This window comes from Fukomys damarensis, unplaced genomic scaffold, assembly GCF_012274545.1.
Source record: "Fukomys damarensis isolate Sample0158 unplaced genomic scaffold, DMR_v1.0_HiC HiC_scaffold_11, whole genome shotgun sequence".
Classification (NCBI taxonomy): Eukaryota; Metazoa; Chordata; class Mammalia; order Rodentia; family Bathyergidae; genus Fukomys; species Fukomys damarensis.
In genome coordinates this window covers 38,134,543-38,155,949 of record NW_022900923.1, presented here as the reverse complement: position 1 = coordinate 38,155,949, position 21,407 = coordinate 38,134,543, and the positions used below count along the sequence as shown (strand labels likewise).

General features: G+C 38.6%; 1 protein-coding gene and 1 long non-coding RNA gene across 6 annotated transcripts in view; one reads left to right on the top strand and one right to left on the bottom strand.

Annotated features, from left to right (window-relative positions):
• The window catches only part of LOC104869995, an 11,406-nt gene extending 1,942 nt beyond the window's left edge, over positions 1–9,464 (top strand). The window contains exons 2-3 of the long non-coding RNA XR_782430.3: positions 8,361–8,390; positions 9,387–9,464. This is a non-coding gene — a long non-coding RNA (uncharacterized LOC104869995). The remainder of the gene's footprint in view (positions 1–8,360; positions 8,391–9,386) is intronic.
• Ptprc (protein tyrosine phosphatase receptor type C) overlaps positions 1–21,407 on the bottom strand; it is a 124,066-nt gene that overhangs the window by 49,692 nt on the left and 52,967 nt on the right. For 2 of the 5 annotated variants that reach the window (XM_010635392.3, XM_033762147.1), the window contains 6 exons: positions 16,499–16,642; positions 12,930–13,004; positions 11,921–11,947; positions 9,473–9,682; positions 8,044–8,169; positions 6,503–6,640 (listed from right to left, as the gene is read on the bottom strand). In XM_010635392.3, the coding sequence (XP_010633694.1) occupies positions 6,503–6,640; positions 8,044–8,169; positions 9,473–9,682; positions 11,921–11,947; positions 12,930–13,004; positions 16,499–16,642 (720 nt within the window). Of the gene's footprint in view, positions 1–6,502; positions 6,641–8,043; positions 8,170–9,472; positions 9,683–11,920; positions 11,948–12,929; positions 13,005–16,498; positions 16,643–19,166; positions 19,365–21,407 lie in introns of all 5 variants that reach the window. The other 3 variants (XM_010635390.3, XM_010635393.3, XM_010635395.3) reach the window with 3 other exon arrangements.

The following is a 21,407-nucleotide window of genomic DNA, read 5'->3' as shown; positions in this document are numbered from 1 at the left end:
AAGAAGAAGAAGAAGAAGAAGAAGAAGAAGAAGAAGAAGAAGAAGAAGAAGAAGAAGAAGAAGAAGAAGAAGAAGAAGAAGAAGAAGAAGAAGAAGAAGAAGAAGAAGGTGGTGACTTAATACATGCTTTATGTTCATGGACTGGAAGAGTGAGAGTGTTAAATGACCATTCTCCATAAAGGCATCTCCAGATTCATTGTAATTTCAGTCAAAATCCTAGCCGAAATCTTTATAGAATCTGACAAGTTGATCCTAAAACTCATCTACACCTTCCAGGGCCAATGTATCTTCCAATTTTAAGAAAAAAGAATAAAATTTAATAATACATTTTTTTTTTTGAACCAGGGATTGAACTTGGGACCTTGTGCTTGCAAAGCAGGGAGCGGAACCACTGAGCGAAATCCCTGGCAGTAACAATACATTTTTCGATTTCAAAAATTACTACAAATCAACAGTAACAAGTGGTCTAGTACTGAAATAAAACATAGGTGTGTAAACCAATGGAACAGAACTGAAAGCCCCAAAATAAACATCATTATGGTTGACTAATTTTTTATAAGACTGGTCAGACCCTTTGATAGGAGAAAGAATCATGTTTTCACTAGCATAACTGATGTTCTGTGCTGGTACAACAACTAGATAGTCAGATAGAAAAGAAAGAAACTAGATACCTTACACCATACACAAATGTTAACTAAAATAGACTACAGAGCTAAATTTAGGAGCTAAAGCCATAAATTTCTTAGATAAACATATAAGGAGAGATCTTTATGTTCTTAGACTTGGCAATTAATTTTTATATATGATACTAGAATCAGGAGCAACAAAAAATTCAAGTAGGTAAAATGGACCTCATCAAAATTAAAAACTTTCTGGCTTCAAAGTCTATCACAAAAGTGAAATGGGCCGGGGTTTTAGCTCAGTGGTGCCGCCACCTACCTCGCAAACACAAGGTCCCAAATTCGATCCATGATACCAAAAAAAAAAAAATGATCACTCACAGAATAAAAAGATACTTTAACTTACATATGTAAAAAAGGACTTGTGTCTAAAACAATTAAAAAACTCACAAGTCAATAAAAACATCAGTTAAAAACAGCCACAAGATTTGAATGATAAATGATAAATAAATGACCAATAAACACATAACTCCACATCACTATTAGAAAATTAAGCCCAAAATACAATGCTCCATCATTTTACATCTATAAGTGCAGCTGAAATACAAAAGATAGCTTTCAAAAGTGTTGATCAAGATGTGAAGAAACTGGAACCTTCATACATTGCTGGGAAAAATATAAAATGGTGTGTTCACTTTACAAAGAGTTGGCAGTCCTTCAAAATGCAAAATATAAAGTTGAAATATGATTTTAAAATTTCAGTCCCTTGTATATGCTCATGAGAAATGAAAATGTTTCTCTACATACTGCTTGTACACAGTGCCATCTCTTTTTATTTTTGTAGTAGTTATTAATAAATCATCAAATATATAATTAACTCATTTTTCTGGCAAATTTAAATTTAGTTGGAATCTTCATATTTTTAAATAATAGTGGAATTTTAGCACTTTTTAACTTTTTTCTCTCCCCAGATGCTCTTAATTGCCATTATCTTATCTCTCAGCTAGATTATTATCATGTGGTATTATTGCTGTGTTCGTATTTACATCAATGACAATTTTAAGACAGTAATTACTATTTTGCCATCAATTTTTCAATGTATCACTTTTCTTTATGAGTTTCTTTTGCTTATTTTACTCCTACGAGATAGTCAGGATCTGACAAAGGGGAAAGAGGGCATAAAAATACAAAAAGAAGAGAATATTATAAAAGGAATGGTGAATAAAATGATTATAAAGAGAACAAAACAATTTATTTTGCTTCTATTCCTAACAAGACAATGTAACAGACTACAACCTGAAAAATAACAAAAAAAAATTGGCATAAATTTTTGTCTTGAGTAATTTATTTTTAAATTCAATTTTAAAATTTTGCTCTTTAAAGCCTCATTTCCTATAATTCTCCAAAATTAAAAGAACATGAGGTATTTCAAGTCCTAAAAGAAAACAACCTCCAACCAAGACTGATGTATCCTGCAAAACTCTCTTTCAAAATGGATGGAGAAATAAGATACTTCCATGACAAAGAACACTTGAGAAACTTCATGAATACTAAACCAGCACTACAAGGAATTTTAAACAATATCCTAGAAAAAGACAATAAAGATCACAACACCATGAGGCCCAACAGAGCAAATCAAATAGCCAAGGTAAGAAACTAAAAGGAGAGGGCAAAAAATTAAAGAGTCAACAAAAGAACAAGAACATGACAATAACAAGTCAGTACATATCAGTTATAACTATCAATGTCAATGGCCTCAATTCACCAATCAAGAGAAATAGAATGGCAGAATAGATTAAGAAGCAAAATCCAACAATATGTTGTATACCAGAAACACCTAGTGCAAAAAGAAGCCCATAGATTGAAAGTGAAAGGGTGGAAAACAATTCTCCACATGGCAGGAGCCCAGAAAAAAGCAGAGATAGCAATCTTATTCACAGACAAAGTAAATTTCAAACCAAAACTGATTAAGAGAGACAAAGAAGGCCACTACAAACTTGTAAAGGGAAAAATTCCAGAGGAAGAAATGACAATCATAAACATATATGCACCAAATATAAATGCCCCCAACTATATAAAACAAATATTAAATAACATGAAAAACCAAATAAGCACTAATACCACTGTAGTGGGGGATCTAAATACCCCACTATCACAAATAGACAGATCATCTAGGCAAAAATCAACAATGAAATACTAGAACTGAACCAAGCTTTTGAACGCATGGACTTATTAGATGTTTACAGAGTGTTCCACTCCACAAAATCAGAATATACATTCTTTTCAGCTGCACATGGATCATTCTCCAAGATAGATCACTTATTAGCTCACAGAACAGGTTTGAATAAATGCAAAAGAATTGAAGTTATTCCCTGTATATTATATTATCAGATCACAGTACAATAAAGATGGAGAAAAATAGCATAAGAAACCGTAGGAACTTCACAAACACATGGAAATTGAACAACACTCTTCTGAACAATCAATGGATCACAGAGGAAATTAAAGAAGAAATCAGACAATTTTCACAAATAAATGAAAATGCCAATACAACATACAGGAATCTATGGGACACAATGGAAGCAGTTCTATGTGGAAAATTCATAGCACTGAATGCCCACATTAGGAAAACAGCAAGCTCAAATAAACAACCTAATCTTAGACTCCTAGAAAAACAAGAGCAAGAAAAACCCAAAGCTCGAATAAGAGAGGAAATTATAAAGATTAAGGCAGAAATCAATGCAATGGAAACTAAGAAAACAATACAAAAAATAAATGAATTGAAGAGTTGGTTTTTTGAAAGACTAAATAAAATTGATAAACCCTTAGCAAACCTTATCAAAAAAAGGAAAGAAAAACTTCAGATCCATGCAATCAGGAATGAAAAAGGTGAAGTCACAACAGATCCTAAAGAAATCCAGAGGATCATTAATACCTACTATGAGAACCTGTACTCTAATAAAATGGAAAACACAGGAGAAATGGACAGATTTCTAGACACTTATGAATTACCAAAATTGAATGAAGAAGATAAAAACATTGTAAACACCCCAATTACAACTAGTGAAATTGAAAATGTAATTAAAAACTTACCAATAAAGAAAAGCCCAGGTCCTGATGGATTCACTGCTGAATTTTACAAGACATTTAGAGGAGAACTACTCCCATTACTCCTCAGACTTTTCAATGAAATTAAAAGGGAAGCAATACTTCCAAGTTCATTCCTGGAAGCAAACATCACTTTGATTCCCAAACCAGGGAAAGATGTAACTAAAAAAGAGAACTACAGGCCAAACTCCTTAATGAATATAGATGCAAAACTCCTCAATAAGATACTAGCAAACAGAATACAGAGAATCATCCAGAAGATCATACACCCTGACCAAGTTGGATTTATTCCAGGGATGCAAGGATGGTTCAACATACGTAAATCAATAAATGTAATATGCTATATTAACAAAGTCAAGTACAAAAACCACATGATCCTCTCGATAGATGCAGAAAAGCATGTGACAAAATTCAACACCCATTCATGAGAAAAACTCTGCAAAAAAATTAGAATAGATGGTCTATATCTCAACTTAATAAAGGCTATCTATGAAAAACCAACAGCCAACATCATATTAAATGGCAAAAAACTGAAAACCTTCACGTAAAAATCAGGAACAAGTCAAGGATGCCCAATATCACCACTCCTTTTCGATATAGTTCTGGAAACATTAGCCATAGCAATTAGACAAGAGAAAGAAATTAAAGCAATAAAGATAGGAAAGGAAGAAGTTAAACTATCATTATTTGCTGATGATATGATACTCTACATTGAAGACCCAAAAAACTCCACCAAAAGACTTCTTGACTTAATTGACACTTTTAGCAGAGTAGCTGGATACAAGGTCAACACCCAAAAATCAATATCCTTCTTATACACAAATAACAGACTCATTGAGAGGAAATTAGGGAAACAATTTCTTTCACAATGGCATCCAAAAAAAAAAATGAAGTATCTGGAAATCAATCTAACAAAAGAAGCAAAAGACCTCTACACTGAAAACTACAGCACTCTGAAAAAAGAGATTGAAGAGGATATAAGAAAATGGAAAGATATCCCCTGCTCCTGGGTAGGAAGAATCAACATAGTGAAAATGGCCATACTACCAAAACTGCTATACAGATTCAATGCAATACCAATGGAAATTCCAACACTATATTTCACAGAACTAGAAAGGAGAATCCAAAAATTCATTTGGAACCATAAGAGACCTACAATAGCAAAAGCCATCCTAGGCAACAGAGACATGGCAGTAGGTATAACAATTCCCAATCTGAAACTATACTACAAAGCCACTGTAATAAAAACAGCATAGTACTGGCAAAGAAACAGACTTGAGGATCAGTGGAACAGACTGGAAAACACAAAAACAACTCAAGATGTACTCAGCTACCTCATCTTTGACAAAAGAGCTGACCATCCCCACTAGAGGAAAGATAGCCTCTTTAATAAACGGTTTTGGAAAAGCTGGATCTCAACCTGCCAAAGATTAAAACTAGACCCTTATCTCTCACCATGTACTAAAATAAAATCAAAGTGGATTAAAGATCTAAATGTTAAAACAGAAACACTAAACTTGCTGGAAGATAAATTAGGCAGAACTCTTGAAGCCATTGGCATAGGAAAAGACTTTATGAACAAATCCTCAGTAGCACGGAAACTAGCAGAAAGAATCAACAACTGGGATCTCGTCTTATTGAAAAGCTTCTGCATTGCAAAAGAAACCATCAACAGAACTAAGAGACAACCTACAATGTGGGAAAAAAGTTTTACCAGCTGCTCCTCAGACAAAGGATTATTATCTAGAATATATAACGAATTCAAAACAATAAGCCCCCCAAATATAAAGACCTGATTTAAAAATGGTCATCTGAAATGAACAGACATTTCTCTGACAAAGAAGTCAAAGCAACAAGTAAATATATGAAAAAATGTTCCACATCACTGGTCATTTGAGAGATGCAGTTGAAAACAACACTGAGATTCCACCTCACCTCACAAAGAATGGCTGCTATCAAGAAATCACACAATACAAATATTGGTGGGGTTGTGGGGAGAAAGGAACCCTTCTCCATTGTTGGTGGGAGTGAACACTTGTGCAACCACTGTGGAAATCAATATGGAGATACCTCAAAGAGCTCGGACTAGAGGTTCCATTTGACCCAGCCATCCCTCTGCTGGGTATCTTTCCAAAAGAACTAAAAGAATCATATCACAGTGATGTATGTGCACCCATGTTTATAGCGGCACAGTTTGTAATAGGTAAAACTTGGAAACAGCCCATTTGCCCGTCAATTGGAAACTGGATAAAGAAGATGTGGCTTTTCTATAAAATGGACTATTACTCAGCCATAAAGAATGAGAAATTAGAGTCATTTATAGGAAAATGGATGCATATTGAGGATATACTCCTAAGTGAAATAAATAAGTCACACATGTGTAAATACCACATAGTTTCTCTGGTACAAAAAGCTATAATTATAAATAAGATCCTAATGGTATAATTTACAATATGAAATAGGAAGGAAAGGGCTAAAGGTGTAGGGAAAGTGGGAAGGGTAGGGGAAAGAAAATAAGGGAAAAGAAAAAATATGAGAAAATGTAAAAATGGAAATAAAGAGTTTGTAAATGGGGAGGGGAGAAGTGGGTGAAGGGAGGGCAGGGACAAGGGGAAAAAATGAGAACCAAGAACTGTCATGTGAAGGTACAGGATCCCATTAAGGAAAGTAACGGTATTGTAGACCTAGATTGTACCAATAAACTCAATTTAAAAAAATTAAAAGAACATGATGGGCTGTGCAAGTTTACATATAAATTTAAAGGAAATACTCACCCCCTAAATCTGTTTCAATATGTTTAGTTTCATTTCTGTAACTCTGGCCATTGTATAATACTTGTGCACTACAACTATACTTTGTTTTGGGAAGAAGTTTATTTAATTTAATACATTTGCCATTAGATGTTGAAGAATCTGAAAGAAAGAAATACTGCATATGTTATATTAATATACAAATTTCTTCTTTTTTCATTTATACAGAAATATAAATTTTTCCTTCTTTGCCTTATTTGTAATACCATAATATTTATTAGATTAAAAACCAATAAAAATGGTCCAAATAAAAAGTCAAAGAGCTTGAAAAGGATTATGTTATGCTCAACTTTCAAAAAAATATTTAGCAGCTATAATTTAAAAGTGGCACTAATTTAACTGATGGAATGAGGCATTAGGTTGGGATTCTGTACTCAGAAACTTAGATTGCACCTTGGTAGCCTATTATGGTTACATCTAAGATGCCCCCAAAATCTCACAAGCTCAGAGGTGGGCTTTCAGAAGGTGACTGGGTCATGGGGGTGCTGTCCTCGTCAGTTGATTGGCTGCTGACGAGTTCATCGCGGAATGTGCTGTCAGGAGATGGGGCCTGCTTGAAGGAGGCAGGTCACTGAGAGTAGACTTTCCCCCGGCTCTTCCCTCTCTTTCTGCCTCCCAGCTTCTGTGAATTGAGAAGCTTTCCTCTGCCACACCCTTTCGCCATGCTGTTTCTATCTTGAAGCCAGTCAACCATGGACTGAACCCTCTGAAACAATGAGTCAAAATAAAGCTCTCCTTCTTTAATTGTGGCTGTCACATAATTTGTCCCAGCGATGGGACAGCTGATACATAGCCTTTGCCTAAAGAGGTTTTCTAAATCGATGAGTTTTACTGTCAGTCTATTGTGTGTTCTGATTTGCTTGGCCACATATTCACCTTAACTTGATGATTACAACCAGTGCCACATTCCATCATGCGTGTGTGTGTGTGCATATGTGTGTGTGTGTGTATAGCAGCATATGTATGCGCATACATATCGGTTTGTTTTGCCAAATACAGCCTGGCTTTATGCTGAGGATAGGCAAATGTATCCCATTAAATTCTAATACACTGAAAAGGAAATGAGATAATCCAAAACCAGATTCACTCATGAGTGCTTGCTCTTTTCCTGTTAAACAAGCATCATAAAACTGTGTGTGAATTCTGTTGGCAGAGCCTGACCAAGCGGACTCTTGACTCCACAATCTTATATTTGCTTTTTCTAACAGAGTATATGTAATTACCACTCTGTTGTAACACCCTTCTCTCACAAGCTCTTCAGCGATACCTGGTGTCTAACCATCATCAAAACAAAATCTATAAAGTAATTAACTTTTACTATTTTGATATTTACATATCGAGGTGAGTATTTGTGAATCTGTTTGGCACAGATAATACTTATTTGACTTAAAACATGCCAGAGACCAAAAAGGAGAGGAGGAAAAGATACAGGACAATATCTAGAATGGTTTCCACAACACCAAAAAAAAAAAAAAAAAAATCTGTGATGAGCATTCCATTCTTACCACATTGAAATTCATATGTAAAACTTTTAGTACAATTAAAGGGTTGGTTTTTTTCCCAACATAAACAAAGTGAAGTATCTGCTTCTTCTTCCCGTGTACAGTCAATTAACTGGAGCGTTTCATATTCTGTCAAGAAGATATAGAAATAGGCAATTAAAAGAACATAATAGGTACATTTCTCAACTAAAGTCACTGACATAGAATTTGGCAAGCATTTAGAGTGCTTTAGAAAAAAACAAAATAACTCTCAAGATTTGGTGTTTCTTGATTATTTAGTTCATTATTATTAAGATTTTTTTTTTTCTTTTTGGTACTAGGGATTGAACTTGGGACCTTGTGCTTGTGAGGTAGGTGTGGCACCACTGAGCTAAATCCCCAGCCCAAGCTTTAGTTTTAATTGACACAGAATTGTCCGACTTTGTGGCATGTAAGGTGGTACCTTGATACATGTACACATTGTGTAATAATGATCAAAACAGGGTAATTAGCATACCTATCACTTGAAACATTTAACATTCATTATAGCACTGTATTATTGTTTCAATATTGTGTATTTCAGTTTCATTTGGGATTATGCTACTTTTAAAAATGAAACTTAAGCAAACATCTAGATAAAAGTATATTTTTACACATTTTTTACAACATTCCATTTTGATTTCTTAATTATATCCTTTTATACATTTGGCTAAGAAATGCTTCAGTGGAGACTGCTTGACACCTTCCGTCCCTTCTCTCTCCCAGAAATGGCAAAAACAGCACAAATTCCTTAACGTCACTATAATTCTCCTTGTTTGCTGTTTGCTTTTATTGAGCCAGGGTCTCACTATATAATTCGGGCTCCCCTTGAACTTACTACTTAGCCCAGGTTGGCCTTTAACGAGTGGTGATCCCACTGTCCCAGCTTCCTAAGTGCTGAGGTCACAGGCATGTGCCACCATGAATGGCCAGTTCTCCTTTTTTATGAGTATATTTTGTGTCTTCCCATAAACATCAAATCCTTAACTTTGTGTTTTTCTCTAACAGGACAAAGTTGTATCTAAAAGGACAAAATGATATGAACAATATGTAATGATATGAATTAAGTAGAAGACACAAAAGAGAAAGTTTGTGTATAATTACCCAGTAATATAAATTATATGGAACCTACATGAGCCTCTGTGTAAAAGAAGTAAAAAATAAAAAAAATTAAACCTACTTCTCTGTAAAAGAAGTAGGAGAGGGTGACTAAAGACATAAAGAGAAGGCTTATGTTACTTCCTGATTTTTACTTGGTTAGGAAAGCATAAAATTCCACTATTGACTTTCTTTCCTTGGGCTCTGGTTTCTGTTCTCTCACCACACAGGTTCCTGAGCTCACGAGAACAGGCAATCATGGATCCATACTGCTTCTATGAACACACTTACAGCGACGGGATGGGTGGATGTTTACCTGGTGGTACATCTAACTGGAAAACTTTAGCTCCATGACACGAATCATCGGCTACTTCAACACTGGAATATGAGCACTCTCTTAGGCCTGGCAAGTCTTCACATTTCGAAGAATTACATGTTGCGGTATCAGGAAGACCCAGTTTTGCCCTAAATAATTTACTGTTCTTGTCATATGTGTATGTCACGAAGAAATTATCATATTTTTTATCTAAAAGAAAACAAAAATGAGAATTATCCTTTATTCAGAATGAATAGATACACATGAAGTACAAATGCATTAATATGTATTTTGTAAATGTCAAACACTAAAAGATCCCCAGAAATATGAATACTGGACGTGCATGAGGTGACTCCATACCACTTTCATTGTTCTCTTCCCCTTTCAAGAACCTCAGCTTAGAAACATATTAAATAATTATTACATTTAATTTCTCTCTTCCTAAGTGGATTATAAATGCTATGAGAGTAAAACCAATCTATTTATTTGATCACTGCTATAAATCCAGTTCCATGAACGATATCTGTTATTAATATGAGCTCAGTAATTATTTCTTGATGCACAAAAGAAGAACACAGAAAATAAAATAAGAACCAAGATGGATTATGTAAAGGTGCAAACTTCCAATAATGAATGTCACTATACTGTACACCTTAAATGTACCAATAAAATTAATTTTAAAAATTAAATAAACAGAAGCCAGGCATGGTGGTGCAAATTTGTAATACTAGCACTAGAGAGGCTGAGGCAGAAGGATTACCATGAATTCAAGGTCAGCCTGGGCTACACAGTGAGTTCAAGGCCAGCCTGAACTGCATAGTAAGACCCTGTCTCAAAGAAAAAAAAAGCATCTAATATTCTCTTCTTTTCTTTAACATTTCCTTTGTTTTATGAAACATTGTAACACATTCCTCCAAATATTTGGGATGCTAATAATTCAGAGATCGTAGGCCCTCACTCAACCCTTTAATTAATGTAAAATTATCACTGATAACAAAAAAAAAAAACAAACACTTCCTAAACTTTATTTATTGTCAACAACTTCAACTGACTGGTAAAAATATCTTTGAGCAAATATTAATTTAAGCATTCATTTCATTTAACAAAAATTATTAAGCCATTTTTTATGTTTAAAATACTATCCCAAGCACCAGGGCTCCAAAAGCAAATCAGACGCAATCAGCTTTTTAAGAAACGCAGTCGAATTCAGAGCGCACAAAGACTGAAGCGCAGAAGTCACACAAGGGCAGGGCTGTGCCCAGAATGAACTGGGGATAAAGGAGACGTTGATTCAGAGGGCGGAACGGGAGAGGGTTTCCTGAGAAAATGGCGGACGCTGCATTTTAAATGGGAGCGGTGCACAGAAAAGCAAACACGGGCCAGAGAAGAGGTAGGGGAGAGAATTGGAAGGACAGAGGCAGAGGGGTGGGCAGACTCAGAGGTGGGAAGATCTGTGTGGAAAACTGCAGGGAGGTTGCTTAAGTGAAGAGCTTGAGGCAATGGTGCCGGGGAGAGGGACAGAGAGCCGAACGTGAAGGGCCCTGTAGCAATGGCGACACAGGAGGAGGAGCTTGGCCCTGACTGCACGAAGAGTGACTGAGGGCAGTGGCTTCGGGGGTGGCATTTAGAAGTGAACGGAAGGATAAGCCTGACCACAAAGGAGGAGCTTGTTTCCCCTGAGAAAAGAGGAAGAAAATAAGGAAAGGATCGTTTTCAGATTTTACGCTTGAGCCAGCCTGGGGGGGGGGCAAGGAGGAGGAGACATTTTTTTTTTCCTCATTGAGTTTACTGGCACATTTTAGGTATATAATACAGTTACATTCAGTATTGGGATCTTGTACCTTTACATGACAGGTCCTGGTTCTCATTTGTTCCCCTTGTCCCTGCCCTCCCTTCAACCCCTCCTCCCCTCTCCTCCCCATTTACAAACCTTTTATTTCCATTTTTTCATTTTCTTCTACTTTTTTTCTTTCCCTTATTACCTTTCCCCTACCCTTCCCACTTTCCCTACACCTTTAGCCCTTTTCTTCCTATTTCACATTGTCAATTATCTCATTAGGATCTTATGTACTATTGAGACAGTTTTTCCTTTCAATGAGCTTTCAAAATATTATCCACATTTTATGTTAACCATCACAGTGAATCCTTGCCCCATTCCAAAGCCAAACTTGTTACCATATTATTTTACAGACACATCAGACATAGTTAAGCAGCTTCAGAATTATCTAGCTAGTGATTTTTAATATAGGTTCTCAAAACCAGGTTTGAATACAAAAATCCAACAGTCTTGTCATTGCTGAATACCGGCCTTTAAGAACTAGAGAAAGTTGTGGTTGAGAATTGAGAACCAATGAGCCTAATGGAAAGCTTGGAACAAAGAAAGAAACAGTGCAACTGTAACGTGACATGCACTGCTCCTAAAACAAACAAACAAACAAACAAACTCACCACATGGAGTTGGAGTTGTAGCAGGAACTGTAATAGAGAAGAAAAGGAAGGAAAATTATTAGGATTTTTGGTGTAGCATATATTTTGGGGAAAGGTGATTTACAATGCTTCAACTTGATAAACTGTAGTCTATCTAGCTAGTTTAACACATAATACAGAGATTGCCAAGTATCGTGTTATAATAATCCAGTAATATGAAATAATTTTATAAATTAGCCCAATAAAATTTTGATAAACAATTTTGTCAAATATCTGATTGTGGTACAGCAATGTGCCTAGTCATGCTGCCCAAACTATTAGAAAGGTCTTCACTGCCTTTGTAGATATAAAAGTAAATGTATACAACTCTAACCCTTATAGAATGAAGTTTATACTTTTTATTTTTAAAAACAGACAACAGGTAAGGGATGCTTTGTTCTCTGTTGTAACTTTCAAAAGCAAAAATGCGTTCTGAACAAATAGAATCTTATGTGAGTCCATGGATTTAACTAAAGAATCTGGAAGCTAAGGGGTCTCTGCCAATCTCTTAGAGTTGCAAGAACTTAGGGCGCAGGATGATCTTGAGGGCTCTGTCTTCCTTCACTGATCCAGATGCCGCCATTGCTGTGGGCGATGGCGGAAGGCCTCACCCTTTAACTCCATGTCCCTCCCTGCTTGACTGAAACTCATCTCCTGGAAAGGAGCCCCCCTTCGACAGACTTATTCTCCACACCAGAAATTAAGGCCACTGTTAGATAGAGAAAGAATTTCTAACGGCTTAGGTTATCTCTCATACATGTTTGTATAAAGGACACCTCTCTTGCGGGGCTACTGCGACCATGCGGCGGGGTAGAGGAACTTCATGTCCTGATCTCTCGGCTGTGCCACTGCTAAACAGAAAACGGTCTAGGAGGTCCCCAGCTCTCAGGGTTAAAAGGCTAAGTTGAGCTTGGCAGAGAAAGCGGCCCAAAGCTGAGCGGCGGGCGGTGTGGGGGTGAGGTGCCTGCGTGACTGGGGGTGAGGTTGTCACCTATTGCTGTGCTTGAAGGGAGAATGCTTGCTGCAGGGCTCTGTGTGGATGCTGCAGTGGCTACAGAGGTGAGATCTGCAAGGAAAGGAACAGAAGAAAGTTAATGAGTCCGTCCTCCTGCAGGGCAATGGGCACCCTCTTCCACAAGGAAAGCCTTTGCTCTAGGCAACCTCAGGTGAATCGATGCTGTTTTAAAAATAAACCAAAGACTTATCTACAAATTGCCCTTTCAGGTAAGTAATATTTCGAGGAATTTGAACTAAACATTGTCTATGTTCAAGGAAAGCCCTTCTTGCCTTTGTGTAATTCTTACTTGATGTACAGTCTCCCCGACATTGTACTTTCCCCTGTCCATGACAGCATGACGGGTAAAGGTTACTTGTTCAAAATGTCTATTACTCTCGGGCTTTCTCCTTAATCTGTCTTTGCATCGGTCTTATCAAATGAGTCTATCATGTCCACTTTTGTAGAAGGAAAAGCAGTAGTAATTGTCCTAACTGGCTAGAAAATTGAAGAAGCTGGATTTGATCCTAGGGCTGTCTGCTCTTGAAACCTATCAAAGTCTGTTCTTCTTTGACATGAACCTCCTGATTCTTTTATAATAAAATAAAATATGCCCCAGAAAAAGCTTACTGGTCAGTTTATTTTGCCCAATTTAGCATCAAGATAGGAAAGTTTATAAAACAGGAAGCCTAAAAATATTTGGAGCAAAATGAAAGGGCTACGCTCGACTTAGGAGTTTCCATTTCCTTAGCTGCGGCCTAAGACAACTGGCTCATGCTGGTCAAACCTGAGGAGGTATCTGGGGTGCTGGTGTTGGAGGTGTGTGCAGGTAAGGCAGCAGAGCTGTGGCGTGCAGGGCTGAGGGTGGCTGCTGGGGTGAAGGTTGTGTCTGCAGGAAAGGTGGTGGCTGCACTCCTCTCTCCCGGGACACCTGCAACCAGAAGGGCTGTCAGCGCTGCTGCCGGTCCTGCCACCCGAGGGCAGATAGCAGACGGCCAACACGCATTCGACTGAGGCTGACAGCAACAGGCAGTGGGGCACAGCCATGGCACCAAAGTGGATGCATGTCACTAAACTGTGCAACAGCATGTGGACTTGCAGGAAAGATGAATTTAGGGGCACAAGATGGGATCATACACAGCTCCATAATCAGACCACGGATGGCTTGGACAGCCCAGGAAGGCCAAGCCTCCTAGCCGAGCACTGCCTTGGGCAATATTAAAAAAAATTATCAGTGCTGCACAGAGAGATGCTGTCTTGGGGGTCCTGAGACCACACGGACTGAAGAACTCTAAAGATAAAAGACCATTCGGGCTGGCCCCGGGGGAGGTGGGAGCCTACAGCCTCCCAGGAGCAAGTGCGCCTCCCTGGGGAGTCTGCCTGCTTGCAGTTGCTCAATTTTAATTTTCTTAAAATAGAGCTTGAAAGGGTTCCTGCCTGCGCAGAGGGTGGACTCTGAGTTCTTTTCCTTGTGGCTGAAGGTTACGATTCTATTTTCATTATGTAATCTCCCTTGCCAGAAGAGAAAATCAAATTGGCTTGGAACCAACAAACTTCACAGTACACTGACATAATTCCCTTCTTTCCAATCGTATGAACCAATTAGTATAGCATCAGGGCTATAGCAGAAGTAGCTGCACATTGTACTCGGTTAAGACTTTTCATTGTCTAGCTTCCAAGCTCTTTAATGCAAACACTTCTCCCTAGATATCACGTGCACAATCACAACACACGCAATCCATGTGTATTCCTTGTATTCTACCAGATGACTAGCACTGTGCTAGTTGCTATGGAAAAAGCAAAAGAACTCTGAGTCAGCCCGGATTGGAGAGCTTCTTTGGTTATTTCATGCTCAAATCCCTTTGGCCATTGGCTCAATGATATAAAACAGTCTCTCGCTTGCAGTCAGATTCTCTGTTTCCTCAATGACATAGGTATGCATGCTCTGCAAATGGCTTTGATGTGGGTAGGCAGGCATGTTCCAATTACAAAGGGATCGCAGCCCATAACAGCACCTCTTTTGGGATTGGAAATTTATTTCCCAACCCAGAGACTGAGTTTTCGCTCTTTCTTCAAAAGTCACTGCATCCAAATTTAACTAATTCACTCAAAGGAGTGAATAAACTAAGCAAAGTTCCTCAGTTCTGGATACTGAATAGGACTCTAAAGAAATACAAGTATTCATTTTCCTCTTTAAAAATTCACTTAGACATAGAACCGGCCCTCTGTAAGTTTTCAAAGCAGCCGGGTTTGTCTTCAGTCTTCTTGCACCTTCTCTTCTGGTCTCTCTCACTCATTTTGAAATCTCCCCCACAAGTGTCCTTGTTCCCAGTGCTGTCCTGAATCTCCCATTTCATCTTATTCAGCTTCCTGACCTTCCTTCTTCCTCTGAAAACTCATTTCTCTTGTTAGGTAGGTAATCTCAGCCACGTTTTGGGAGTGGCATTCAAATTTTAATTAGGCTGGTTAATCTTAATAGATCTTTAATTAGTGGACTTAGCCACTGCGAGGAAGAATTCTTTGATCCGTGCACAGCAACCCACTTTGTGCCACACCCAGCTCCCAAGGGTCTGTCCTGATTATTTTACAGCTTCTTCCTCTCCACCAATTTGAGGAGAGCACCACATTTTTTTTTCTCAGTGGTTCCCTGGAAGTTGGAGATGGTGGAACAAAAGAAGAAACTAGGGCAGCTTTTCTCCTAGTTTAAAGTATGATGATTTTCATGCTGAGAGAACAAAATTAATATTTCAAAACAGTCTTTATCCCGACTGATGTGCATGACTTCAGTGTCACATTCATACATAAAGTAAAGCACTCCACTGCAGGCCCTGTAGGCCTTCCGGTCATCTGTGAGCTTAGGACCTGAGAAACCATGTCCTTGTTTTCCTGACTAAAAGGTGATCCACACAGTGATGGACACTGATTTTGGAAGGACAAGGGAGACCTTTATATACAGAGATGCGAAGCTAAAAGCATCTTGATGCTAAATAGGAGAAAGGAGGATCTGTTTCATAATCATTTCATACATAACAATTGCATTGTGTTTACATTTTTTCAGTGCTCTTCATTGATAATAAGGAGCCACTTTACTGTTTTTCCTAACAGTTGTTTTTTGATTTGAGGTATTGGGACAAAGAGTCCACCATACTCTTCTTTATTACTTGCCTAAAAAGAGGTTTTTCACTACAGATTGCCCAAACTATGAAGAAATAAACAGTGTCATTGATAACAGTTTCTGCCTGAGCACATTTTTGCTGTATCCTCCCTTGTAATTACTATTCCATCTCCTTTAAAAACTCTGTTATGTAGCTTCTCGGCTTCTCATCCTATGGGTCACTGTGAAATTCCAATTTATCAACTTGTTCAGCATTGAACAAGGCGGTATTTCACCTCCACATCATTTTTTTTTTTTTTTTAAATATACCAGGGATCGAAGTCGGGTCCTTGAGCATGCGAGGCAGGCGGCGGCACCACTGAGCTAAATCCCGGGCCCTGCCCACACCATTCTCAAATGCAGCAGTTTGTCAAGTACTTCCTATCTGCTCCAGTCTAAAGGCCCCGCAAACCTGAGGGTTCAGGCCCGCCCGAGGCGGGCTCGAGTGTGGTAAGGTCAGCCCTGCCGCTGAGTGCCTGAGGGTCAGCTCCTCCGGTAGAGGGCGCCGGCGAGTCGGCGTGCATGCGAGGGAGAGGCGTCGGTGTGGTTGCAACACCTGAGGCAAGAAAGTGAGATCATCGCATCAGTCTTCCCACGGCCCCACCCCGCTGCGGGTGAAAATTTACATGCCAAGAGATTAATAAGAAGCAAAATGCTGTCACAATTTACCAAACCGTGGAGTGACCCGATCTACTGAAATACTGAAGCTCTGGGCAGGAAGTGGCGCCCTGAGCTCCCCAGGTACAGATCCCGGGGCGCCCTCTGGGCTCCACGCGGCCTCAGAAGGTTCGCGATTCCGGATCGCACTTTGACGTCCAGATCACGGTGGCTTTTCTGAATTCACCATCAGCTTTACAAACTGAAAGCTGGGACATTTCCTTGTACGTCAAGTAAGAAAAGAATCCTCCATAAGGCGATCGTCTCTTACAAATCACACAGGAGAAAGAGGAAAACGGACACGAAATACAGTAGGCATCTAATGGATAGAATGACCAAAAAGCATGCTCATCGTTATGAAAAATTAAAGAAATGTAAGTCAACATGGGATTTTTTTTTAGCTGTCATAGGGGCAGTTTTCACATCCTGATAACATCAGACCTTGCAGGTGCGGAAGTAGGGACGCATGGGTGTCTGCGCATGCGCACAGAGCCATTTGCCGGGCGCTGAAAGCCATTTCACAATGGTTAACAAGATGTACTAAAGGACCCGGATTCAAAATGACGTTATTTCCACTGGATATGTGAGCTACATGTAAAATATCTGTATGGGTCTGTTCATACATAGATATTTCCATACTGATCATTGTGGAACATGCATAAATGATTTTTATAAAAAATACTTCATACTTTAATGGTGTGCATGTGGGTGCTTATTGTAATCATTTTCAAAAAAGAAACACCTTGAAGAGTGTACACTGTACCATTACAAAATTGAAGGAAACGATGTTTTCCTAGATCTATGGATAAGCAAGAAAAATTTGATTTCATTTAAAAGCAGAGGAAAGGTTCCAAGCACATTTCACCATCAAAATACTGTGCCAGAGTAAGTCAGTATTTTATTATTATTCATCTTTATTTTCAACCCATTCCATTTTGTCTGTTCTCTAACACAGTCTACCTGTAAATCTGTGGTTTTAATAAAAAATGATACATATGAACAAAGATTTAGGAATACTGCACGGGTATGTTTTGTGTGTGTGTGAAGTGAAATCTGAAATCCTTAAAATAGAAAGCTGGGTGACATGACTTAGGAAATGAAAACATCTAGCACAGCGGTGGCGAACCTATGGCACAAAGAGCCCTTTCTGTGGGCACACGAGCCGAGTGCTCCAGCATTACCCCAGCAATGAATAACAGTGCACAGGGGGGCGGTGCTGGCAGTTTGCCAAGTGGGTTTGAGGTTGCATTTGGGCACTTGGTCTTTAAGAGGTTCACCATCACTGGTCTAGCCCGAATATTTTGCCTGTCATCAGCATCTTCACCCTTATATTCTTTTTACAAAAATTTCAGTCAATGAAGGTATTTAGATCTGTTCTAAGACACTATGCTGCTATGGTGACAAGGCAAATGGGTTAAAGATTTAATATACAGTCCTGTAATCACTAAAAGAAGGCATTAGCCATTTATTTGTTTACTAAAAGCCAATCAACCTCAACAGTATTGCACTTGAAACGCCACAGTGCCCTCTAAGCAGATGATTTTATGCATGCTGGTTTTTCAGAAAAAGCTAACTGCCACCGTTAGGCTATCAAATAGTTTAGTCCCTTCTCATAGTACTCTGTAAACCTGTTCGTTTACCTAGGAAAACGACTTCATAGTACACCGTTTCAGAAGCGCTTTGAGAGTCACCATGTTGGTAAACTGGTGTAAAAACACACTGGAGGTGACCATAAAATGAGATGAAGTCACTGCTGCAGAAACACTGTGAGAAGCACCAGCCAATATACCTCCCATATCAATCTGATAGTTTGCTATGAACATGATTACATTTACTCGCTTTCCATTACTGGGTCTCACAACTGATTCATTTGAATAAAGTTTAAGTAACGCCAATATTCCTAGAAGAAACCTATGTAATAAAGCTACGTATCAAATCTCACAGTGAATATTTGTAAATAAGTGGTCAAAACTCACTAATTTCCTGAGAATGCCAATTTAGAATGGAATGAGAAAATAGGAAAATTCTACTTTAGGGGACTTGCCTAGGATGGCCAGAGGGAGGCAGCCCCCAAATAGGAGCTCCCACCTGTCCAAGGCTGCGGGGAACCCACAAGAGCAGGAACAAGGGAGAGAATGGTGGGGAGCGTGGACGCGAGAGGACCATGGAACCCCACTCCTGATCTTACTTAGGGGCTGTTCCTCCTCCCTTTCCTTTTCCCTAAGACATGCATACATTGCTGTAGCCAACCAATTTTTATACACATCTAATAGTTCTTAAACTATTCACTTGAATAAAATCATATCCATAGAACCTGCACACATAATTTCAAGAAAAAAAAAAACATTTTCATTACTTCAGAATTCTTTTAGAAGATAAGTTTACTCCAACACCATTTTGATTAAGAACATTTTTGTGCCAACCTGTCAGGTTCAGAGCATTAGCATTATCCAAAGGGTCCAGGGAGACAGGGGCTGAGGAACCGCTTGGCCTAGGGGCAGGTGTGGTCTCTGAGGAGTCATTTCCTCTTTCAGAGATGCCTGGGGGTGAGGATGCGGTGGTGAGAGCAGGTGAGGGGTCGCTAGGAGGCACAGCACTGGGCTTCTGGGCTGCGGTCAGTCCTGTTAGTTAATGGGAGATTGAAGGAGAAAATAAACATGAGCATGTTAACCTGCAGCCTGTGGTTATCTGAGAACACTAACTCCCTAGTCCTTCAGAGTACCCATGAAGCACTCGTGTGCACTCACACACACACACACACACACAACCCACATATGCGTACATAAGGTGTGTATGCATATATAATTGTATATACATAGAAGCAAATATGGGTGCAAAGGCACGTATAATAAGAAATATAATATCCAGATGCAGATAACAAATCAAAGGGTAGAAAGTAGGAAAACGGACTTGAAAGCAGGTATCCTGGTTTCTCTTGCCACATAGTCACTGGTTTCTCAGCTGCTTAGAGCAGTTGACAAGAATGAACCCCTCTGGGTAAAAGATGCTTACCAGGAAAATTTACAAGCCTTATAAAATAATGGAGAAAAGTTAATTCAAAAAAGAGTATTATTATGTACTAGGATTCCAGGATTTTGAAAAATGAGATATAAAAGTCCTACATGCACACAGATTGATTTTTTAAAAACCAAATACAAACCAACCAAGGAAAGACGAGTAAAAAGTTGGAACGTGAAACACATAGACAGGGAAAATAGTAGGCAGAAAGGATCCACGCTTACAAAAATGTCAAACGTCTTCAGCTTCATATTGACAAAAGACATGTAAGACGCTGAAGGAACATTTGCACAGCGTGAGTTCACTTTTAAATGAGGGGGAAAATGTTAGCAGTCATAGTTAAATCAGTACTTGCTCAGATGATAATCTGTGTACAAATGGCAAAGTTTTCTACAGCACAAATTAGCACCATGTGTTAAAGATATTTAAATCTGTTTTTGCTTTTTTACTGAAAAAGTGCATTTCCTTGTGAAAAAATAAGGAAATGCGCCATTTTATGTAAATAATCATGTGATCTCTGGTATTTTAGAGCTCTTTTTTTTCCCCCTAAATTTTCTGCTTGATATGTATTAACTTCTTGTAGCGGTAAAGTATACATATTTAAATGCTGAATTAACCAAAAACAGATTATCACACAAGTATTTTAATTAATTCAATTTAATAAAATTAGGTAAAAGAGAACGGCACACATATGGGAAAGAGGAGAAGCAGGGGAAAGCTAGAAAGGAAGTAGAAATAATTAGAATAAGAAAAAGTTAAGAAAATTGAGTTATTGCTGAGTAGAGAATTAAGAAAATGGAAATTGAAAACAAAGAAATCCTAGCTTCACTCATTAATGCCGGAGGTCAATTGCAATTATTTTGCACTAAACACAGATAAGGACAATTAGGATGGTATTGAACTGCCCCAGAGGATATTGCAGAGACAGACTGTGATTACGTTCAATATCTAGACTTCATAACCAGTTCATTCACAAATACACCCAGTTAGTAACAAATGTACAATCGATTATATGCCCACATAACCAACTAATAGACAAATAGCTACCTCCAGGCTTCGGTGTAATAGCAAAAGTCTAACCATCGTATTCTCTCATCTGCTGTGCACTGACCGCAGGGATGGAGGATAAATAAAATGTAAAGAGGAAGAGACAAGGGAAGATGGAGGCAGGAAGGGGAGGAGGGCCTTAAAAATCCTATACATTAATGCTAATTTACTGTCATCAGTATAGACCTGATGATTATTATTTTTACCTTAAACCAGCTTTGGTGTTAGCAGGGTTCCAGCGGGTGCAACAAGCTGGCTTTATCATCCACTCGCACTCTTTTGTTAGAGTGACAAAGAGACTCTAAAAGGAGAATCGCTGCAAACACCCGAGACCGTGCTATGCTGTTCAAAGGGGGCACTGCTAATGCCCGCCTCGCTTCTGAGAAGAGCGCGTGAGAAAGGCTGCTCAGAGAACTGCTCTCCCTTGCACTCACTGCAACTCTCATTTCAGAAATAAGAATTCGAGATTACAAAACGTGCTTCAGTTGCCAATTTCACGTCTCTTGCTTCGGAAATATTACTGGCTTCTTCTGTTGCATTCTTTTTGGCAACATTCTCTCTCTCTCTCTCTCTCTCTCTCTCTCTCTCTCTCTCTCTCT